This window comes from Phaethon lepturus, unplaced genomic scaffold (assembly GCF_000687285.1).
Source record: "Phaethon lepturus isolate BGI_N335 unplaced genomic scaffold, ASM68728v1 scaffold13240, whole genome shotgun sequence".
Lineage (NCBI taxonomy): Eukaryota > Metazoa > Chordata > Aves > Phaethontiformes > Phaethontidae > Phaethon > Phaethon lepturus.
Genome location: NW_010512686.1, coordinates 60238 through 69238, shown reverse-complemented (window position 1 = coordinate 69238; position 9001 = coordinate 60238). Strand labels below are relative to the sequence as shown.

The following is a 9001-nucleotide window of genomic DNA, read 5'->3' as shown; positions in this document are numbered from 1 at the left end:
GCAAACTTTAACAGATACGCATTGAAGACAGTTTAGAAACAGGATCACTGGACAATTCAGGTTGGAAGGGGCCTCAGGAAGTCATCTAATGCAAACTCCTGTTCAAAGCAGCAGAACTTCATGAAGTTTCATTCAGATTATTTCATGAAGCATCATTCCTTTAATGCCTGCAAAGACAAAAAGGTATTTTCCTCACTGAAGAGTTATTTTCTGCTGAATAGTCTCCCATCTCCACAAAAGAATAACTGAATAAGCTGTTGTTTTGAACATTTGGATACTGTTTTAACCCAGTATCCCTCTTCACAGCTCAGAATATCTTCCGAGACAGCTGTCGGCAGAACTGCGTTGCACTTTGATGGGATAAGCTCAGGCAGAAAGGGAAGGGGCAGGGATTAAAAGCCACACAAAACCTTTGCAGTTCAGCACTGAACAGTGACAAGTAAGCTCTGTGTTACTTCTCCTGCAGGTTTCTCTCCAAACAGAAGATAAGAAAAGCTCAAGTCCAGCTTGAGCTTAGCTTCACTGACCTTTCCTAAGATTCACAGTGAGTTAAAAAAAAAAGCCAAGGTATCTGAAACTTCCTACAAGGAGCCTTTCATTCATGACCAGTAACTTAATTCCTGACCATCTCTGAAATTTAAAAATACCACCACTGAAGCTAACATCTAATCTTGGAGTCTTAAGTTCAGCTCACTAGAGAACAACTCTGAGAACTGTAAAAACACTTAAGTAACATTATTTACACCAAGCTTCATGTTACTTACAATAACCACAGGGAAATTTTTGATTCTTTCTATTCCATTTTCAACTTGTAAGAAGATGATATGAGAAAGAGCTGCTAGAAGAAAGAAGAGAAAAATGTATGCTTATATTTACCAAAAGATGCTTCTACAGAGGAATGGGAACTGCAAGTTTTCTTCCATGCACATCTGCTATCCCCTTTTTTCTGCACCTAATGGCCCCATCTTTCCAAAAAAGATCAAAGTCACTGGCAATATTTTACAACTTGAGTCCCTTTCCTGTAAGAAGTCCTCTGGGATACCTAACAGGCCAGCAACTATAGGATATCATCTTACATGCAGTAACTTAACACCTGAGAATTGTAGCATTTTAGATAAAAAACAAGCAAGGTAGAGTTGCTTATGCTTTATCATACCATTTTGGGAGTACTTTTTAAATGGTAGCATCTTTCAGTGCTGTTGTCTGGAGCAACTCATAGGAGATCTCTTTTGACAAGATTTATGGAAAGAACTAGGTTTGAAAAACATATTTTTAAGAGAGAGGGACAGCTTTTTCCCCCAATTAGAAAAACAACAGTATGAGTTTCGTTTCAAAGCCCAAAAGAGCTATCACCAGAATTTCTTAGCTGGTTACTTAGCACATCAGGATTCTTTCTTGCTTTGGCTCAGGTTTGATCACTCCAGTGATTGATTTCTTTGTTGAATTCCTTCTATGGGTACAAATAATATCCATGAGGCTAATGGGGAAACCCTACAGAATTACACCTCCTGCTCAAGAATTTCAGGATCACAGAATGGCCGAGGTTGGCAGGGACCTCTGCAGATCATCTAGTCCAACCCCCTGCTCAAAGCAGGGTTGGTTACAGCAGGTTGCTCAGGGCTGTGTCTAGTTGAATGTTGTGTGTCTCCAAGGATGGAGACTCCATAACCTCTCTGGGCAACACGGTCCAGCATTTGACCAACCAGCACAGCAAAAAAAGGGTTTTCTTGTGTTCAGTTGGAATTTCACATGCTGTAACTTGTGCCCATTGATTCTTATCCTGTTGGTGGGCATCACTGAGAAGAGTCTGGTTCCCTCCTTTGATTCACACATGCATTATTGTGGCAAATTAAACCCCTATATAGCTGAAGAGCTTCATCGAATAGAATCATAGAATAGTTTGGGTTGGAAGGGACCTTTAGAGTTCATCTAATCCGACGCCCCTGCAATAAACTTAATGCTTGTTTTTGGGGTTGGGTACTGTGGAAGAAGAGGGGCTGTTAAACAGGGATTTGCTACCTGTGGCTAAGGAATCTGTGCAGTGCAGCGCAGCACAGCCTGCACCTGCTCATGTTGTGGATCGATCACTCCTCTATGTACAGGGGTCTGCAGGTCAGGATCATGACACTTGTTCAAGCAAGTAGATGTTTTATTACATAGCTACTTTACATACCAAGGTGCTTACATATAAGCAGGTACAGAGGTATGAATGAACTTCAAGGGCTAGTTAAGGGGGTTTTATGAACTACCTGGGAGAAACATTTGGTCTTCAACGTTTATTCTCTACTGCTCACCCTTATGTTCATTCACTGTTCATTCTTAGTCTAAAACCTAATTCTTCAAGTCTTCACACCATTTAAAAGTGGAAGGAGCACATTAAGGATCCTTCATTGGAAACACCAATAGCCATATTGCACAGCAGTTTTCCAGTGTGTTTACTCATAGTGGGTGAGATCTTGAAGTAGGAGGCAGAAAAGAAGATCAAGAGGCAGGGTAGAATGATGATGAAGGAGACAAATCCACAATTGCACCTCTTAATCCATCTGTCCTTCACTGATTCCCTGCAATAGTCATTGGCAGACTGGAAGCTGATAAACTTAAAGATAAGAAAGGGAGAAGATACTAAGTTTTAGGTCACGTCCATACTACTGCTAGATTTATCAGCACAAAGCCTAGTCAATTTAGTAAAAGGAAAAAAGCTAGGAATGAGTCATCTTTTGGGAAATTAAAATATGACAGAAAACACATTTTCTAGAGTATTTTTTTATTTAAAAACACTGATTTAATAGAGTGTTTTTGGATGATGAATTAGTAGAATGAATTAGACTGCTACAGTGATCAGAATATTAATGACCAATACATGGAAAGTGAGTAAAGACATACCTTCCCATCTTTAAAAGTAGTATTGTCAGAAAGCAAATCCTATCACTTCCTACCAAAATATCAATTCCCAGAGCTCCCTGCTTCATGTAATTTATGCCTGACCCAAGTGACAGGCCCTATGACAAAGATCTGAATGTTCTAAATTGATAGTTTTGCAGGTTCTCTCCCAAAACACATAGCACAAAACACTATGGCAGTAGCTGCCAGAACAGTATTCAAAATAAGCTCTGTATTTCCCCACAAACATCAGCCAAATAGTGGCTTACCTTCAGGAGATCTTGAGACTAGCTTAGGTCATAACTGAAGTTGCTTTGTATCTACAGACATCTGAGCAACCAACTTGTGGAAGAGGGAAAATGTCAAGTTAAATCCTGTATTTTTAAAACCCAAATTGTCAAAGAGAACAGATGTATCTTCTGTTTATTTGTAAGCTGTTTTTTGGTTTTGTGGGTTATTTTTTTCCATTGTGGTACCTTAAATCAGAAGTTTTGTGAGGCTATTCATATAAAGTTTAGAAGCATTTGAACTATATTGTCTGATTCTCTACAGGAGACTCTGAAAGCTTTTAAATAGGAAAAACTAGTATTCACTTTGCGCCTTCACAGTTGACATAGAGCAACGCCAAGATTGTGCCTTTGCTGAGGAGGAAGCCATAGAAGGTTTTCTGTATGATCATACTTACGGTCTTCCGGCATACTTCAGCTTCATGCCCTGTAAGAGAGGCAGCCTAGGAAAGCAGATGAAGATGTTCAGAATACTGTTAGATACTGCTAGCTTTGCAATGCATCAAAGGGATACAGAATGCATACTTGCATTTCAGCAAGCAACTGCTGCTTCATAGTTGGATTGATACCTGTCACTACAACAGAATTTGAGATGCCAGGTGATGTTCCAGTATTCCAGAATGTACGCTTCCATCAACAAAAAGCTGTTAGTTCCCAGAAATCCCCTTGCTAGTCCTTTTTCCAAGTTTGAATTCCCACCGTCTTACAGTAGGGGCAAGCCAAGGAACACTTTTCAGACTAACACTTCTATATATTTTTAGAAAACTAGGAGACGTCAGGTGCACATAACAGTAGTAAAGATTTACAGAGGAATTCACTAAATCTCAAAGATCAGATATGGCTGAAACAAGCTAGTGCCCATCTTCTGCAATGCTAGGCATCCTTATCTATCTTTTAAAGGAATACAACTAGAACACTAACAAGATCTGGAGTGGTCATGAAGTTGTATGTGGACACAGAACAAAGTCTACTGCCTGCTCCATACAGGGCAGGAGAAGCCTGCTTGCTTCCTGGCAGCTGCTCATGTTTTGGACATCAACTATGTCAATCTCTTCTCCTTTTTATATAAAATCTCCCATTAATGCTGTTGAGTTACTATGAAAGTATACGTCCAATTTGTTTCCCCTAATGGAGGAATACTCCCTGCTTTGTCAGATCTGCAGTGTTAGCACCAACTCTAGCTTTATGCTTTGCAACTAGAACGGTGCTGCCACTGTCTAGTGAGCTACCTTTTTCATGCTGCCTTCTTTCAGGTGTTTAATCCAATCCCATAGTTTTCTAAGCAAATCCTCATCCCAGACCTCACTTTGAACAAAAAGGTCAAGTAGTACCTGTTAGGAAGCTTTTGGTTTAGACACCGTGTAAGCCATATCTCCTTAATGGATGCTGCAGTCTCTTGAAGGTGGTTAGGTAGTTCTGTATACAGTCCAAAGGAGAAGATAAGCAGGAACAGCTCTAAGGCTCTTCAGTTTTAGCCCAGAATTTCTCATGAAATGGCCCTCAATAAGGAGGGCAGTTCAGTCTGGAGATGTCAGAGCTGGACCCTCCATGCTGGTCAGGGTCATCCAACAAAGTTAAGGTATTTCAGTGAGGGCTTGAAATCTGCAAGATCAGAAGATATGCAGTGCTTGGGAAGAGGGTGGAGGTGGAAAAAAGCAGGAGCTCTTTAGAATCAAATATTTGCATCAGAAAAGCAGTATAGACATTAAGACATTCTACGTCAATTTATGCAAGGCTTAGTATGATCTGGATTCTTCTAGAGCTCTGCAGAGTCTGGCAGTAGAAACTGAACTTATCAGGCTTTTGGAACAACTTCTCAATACAGTCAGCCATACACAAGTTATCCTTTCATGAACATTATGTTTGTTTGCTTACTTTGAAACACACTGGAAAACTTCCTGTTATTCTAAGAAAGTCTCCAACTGTTAGTTAATACTTCTTGGCGCTTACACTCGCTACAGACCTCTGCATTTACTCATTGGTTGGCATTAAGGCATTTGTTTCCATTATTCTCTCCAGACTACTCCATGATGCAGCATTTTCCTCTTCCTGTTAAGACCAATACAGAAAAAATGAGTCCTCTTACATAACAATTTTCACCCCTCCCTCAAAGCCAAGATTAGGTGTCCTAACATTTGTCTTATATACATGTATAGTAGACATCCTTCCCAGGATACCACATTTTAAACCACTTCAAACTGTAGTCAGTCTAGAACCGCATTTATGTTAAGTTACTATTGCTTGATCATAATACCATGTACACCATGACATCTTGAAAGGGAATGAGCTTAAAGTCGTAGCAAGAGCTATTTTACAGAATTGGCATGCATTTCATTTCAGGGTTAAATCAGTACTGTACTGACATTCAAGAATTTCAGTCCCCATCCAGACTGAGATGAACAGCACTTTTATTTATTTCAGTTACAAGAAGAAAGACAAGTAAACCTTACAACCAGAAAGGCAATGAAGGCCTCATGAGCTTAGTGATAACCATTTCATAATCTAGGCAACATGTTTTGATTTCTTGAGATCACAAAGAAAGCATACCCCCCTCTTAAACAACTTTTCCTTATTTCTGTATGGAAATTTCCTGTAAGAACAGTACACTGATGTTAACAGAATTGAGAGGCACCACCGATGTACAAAGCCTACATTCACGCTCCCACCCCCCGCCTTGAAAGGCTTAAGTGTAGACTTTATTCCAAAAAAGATAACAGGCAGTCATGATCACAGCTAGAAGAGAGGGAAAAAAAAAAAGTATTGTTTTCAAATCAAGTAAAATTATGATGCATTAATGAAGTTAAATGAAGATACCTTCTCACATGTCAGTGTATTTCATGGGTAAAGCAACTCTCCTCATTTCAAGCCAATGCCTGTCTGTCTTTTGTAGTAGGGAGAAAGCAGCTTACGTAAACACTGATCCCCCTATCAAGCACTCTAGGTAAGAACTATGACTTAAGGGAAGTGCTAGAAACATGTGGGGTTAATTACTATACAAAGTGTCAAGTGCAAACCCCCCCTTGCCTAAAATTCAGTGTATTTACTTAAGCACAATAGAAAAGACTGAATTCAGGAGTGGTTGACAGTGGGATACAGTGCTACAGGTTGAACATTAGCCACTAAAGGACAAACCCAAGCATGCATGTATCCCACCACAAGGGAAAGATACACTTGAGCTTCCCAACTTGCCCATTTCTGCAGTTTGCTTTAGTATTATCTCCTCCCTCATTACCAATATAATTTCTGCACTCCTTTGAAGGGACCCCTTTAAAAAAAAATCTCCAAAATTCTGTATTATTTGGCAAAAAAATTCACTTGCTAATTTAAAGAATGCAGAGCTGGAAAAATAAAGAAAAAAGAAAGTTTGCAACTTATCTCTTTGGTTGCTCTTCTAAGCAGTAGTGGACCTAGAAAACACGAAGAAGTAGCAGATCGAGCACTGTTGCATCATCAGACCATAAGTACTTCAGTCAATCGCTAGCAGGTCAGTTTTGGTGCATAAGACATTAATCAACTGAAAAATGTATTTTCATCTGTGCTATATGTCAGTCCTCAGTTTTTCCTCACTTAAGTGGTCAGGGATATATTTATTATCCAGTACTCACAGCAAGCCTTGGAATTTCAGGCAAACCTATTCATTCCCAAGGAGCATCCTTTTGGCTCAGTGAAGACTTTCCAGTACCTTAGCTTACATTCATTCTGGAGGCAGCCACCATGATGCCATTTACCCAAAGTACTATTTTTAAGTGGGGCTGTTACCATCTTGAAATTGCAGTTTAAATTTAACCAGTAATACAAAAGAGTACCTTTCAGTGGAGGAGCTGAGAAAAAAAAAATCTGTAAGAAACCATTGCTGCAATTTTATTTTAACAAAAGGGCAGATTTATTCATGTTTACAAACAAGTTTCAAAAACAAAAAGGAGAACATGTATGCTACCCACTAACAACCTTTCAAAATGCCAACAGCCCTCATGCTGCATGAAGGATTCTATAGTTAGAAAAAAAATCACAGTTGCACTCACAGTTCACCAAGACAGCACTAAACTAACATGTTTCGACAAAAACAAAGGACTAAGATTCTGATGTATTTTGATTTAATCCATTTTGCCCGAGATAACAGAAATATTTCAAGCAAGTTCCATCACAGATTGATGTCCTGCATTAAACAATCCTACTAAGTTCTGAACAAAAGTTATTCAGTAAGTTTCTCAAAATTTTTAAAAATTAAACAGTTGTTTCAAAACCATTAAGTAGTAAATGTATTTAAGAAACTAATTAGGACAGAGGCCATAACTTCATTAGAACACCACTGCTCATGTTTTTACAAAGCATTAGTGTTATCTATTTGGCTATTAGTATTAGCAATTTATCTACAATATTTAACAAGGTAAATTGCAGGCAAAATTTAGTACAGTTTCAATAGAAACACCCTTTTCCTGAAAATACAGCAGTATTTGAAGGACTAGTTTTTTTGTTTTTGTTTTTTTTTTTTTCTCTGCATCATTTATAAGGAAGCTTCCCATCTATGAACAGGAACAAAAAAAGTATCTACAAACCTTGTAAACAGATCTGTATCATTTATAAACATAAATAATCCAAATTATTAACAGCCAACAGCAGAAATTAAAGTATCAATTCAATGATCCAGGGCCTCCTTGCCCTTCCCAGCCTTCCCCTCAGAAAAGGATCATGATAAACTAAAGCTCTGCTAACACACTGTTCAGGATCATTCTTAAGTACAACAGATGATCCACAGGTCACTTATGCTGAGTTACTGTTTATCTGTCAGAGTTCATTATTACTCCCACCCCCAGAAAAGCACCCTCCAGTCTGGCAGAAAGCTTTTTTTTAAAAAAATAAATCTACATTCGTACAAGTGTGTCTTCTGTTGAAGTCCAAGACAAGAATATCATCTTGTCCATCATAATGTGTGAAGAGACCCAGTTTCAATTTCTTTACAATGCAGCTAGTGTGTTAACATTCAGCTTACAATCAGAGTGATGTTTCCAAACTATGTAGCGGGCTCCCTGGGGATGAAGAGGTAGCAGACTTGTTCATGTCTGTTGTAAGGTGAATTCCACTGTCAACCGCATTGTTATTTTTATTGGGAGAGGGTGGGGGAGTAGAGTTGCGTTTTGTTGGAGCATCATCTTCAGCATCAGTATCATCAATAAGGGGAATATGAGGCTCGGAGTCTTCTATTCTAAACTCAGGATGCGTCATAAAATTGTGAATTGAACTTCGTGTCTCAGGTTTCTCTAGCCCCTCATACAAGGAGCTACGAAATGCATTCACCACTCTGATCTGTAAACAAAGAAAAAAGGTTGTTAAAATGCTGCAGATTTGCTGTTAATGGCATGGTTCTTATGAGTTTGAATCCACAAACAGCTAGACATGAGTGAATCGAATTTGTATGTGATGCAGTGGAGCTTGCAATAAACTGTAAAAAATGAAGAGCATTTCAGTAGAGCACTGCCAGTCTACACAATAGGAATAAAAATTGTAGAAGTACTGCAAAAAGCTGAAGGGCCTAAAAATTCAGACATGGCACTAGAACTGTTCGATTATTTAACGTGGGCTAAGCATTTTTCAGAAGCGAGGCCAACAATTATTTATTTATTCACAAATTAAATAAATCTCAGTAAGTGTTTTATTGAGTACTTGAGGGAGGTGGAAGGTGAGGGGGGGGAAGGAGGGGAGAGACTGAAAATAAGTTAGAGGATAAAAGGGTTACCAATTCTCATGCTAGGAATTAGGATGTCAACTGACTATGAAAAAGCCAAGCAAGTGTAAGCCAATGTCACAATGACTGGACATTTACAAAGAGTCATGCA

At 38.9% G+C, this 9001-nt stretch overlaps 1 protein-coding gene across 4 annotated transcripts in view; it reads right to left on the bottom strand.

Annotated features, from left to right (window-relative positions):
- Nucleotides 1-7021: 7021 nt before the first annotated feature.
- The window catches only part of ATP2B1 (ATPase, Ca++ transporting, plasma membrane 1), a 35240-nt gene continuing 33260 nt past the window's right edge, over nucleotides 7022-9001 (bottom strand). For all 4 annotated transcript variants that reach the window (XM_010287773.1, XM_010287735.1, XM_010287742.1 and 1 more), the window contains one exon: nucleotides 7022-8471. In XM_010287773.1, coding sequence (XP_010286075.1) covers nucleotides 8446-8471 — 26 coding nt within the window. In that variant the 3' untranslated portion in view covers nucleotides 7022-8445. The remainder of the gene's footprint in view (nucleotides 8472-9001) is intronic.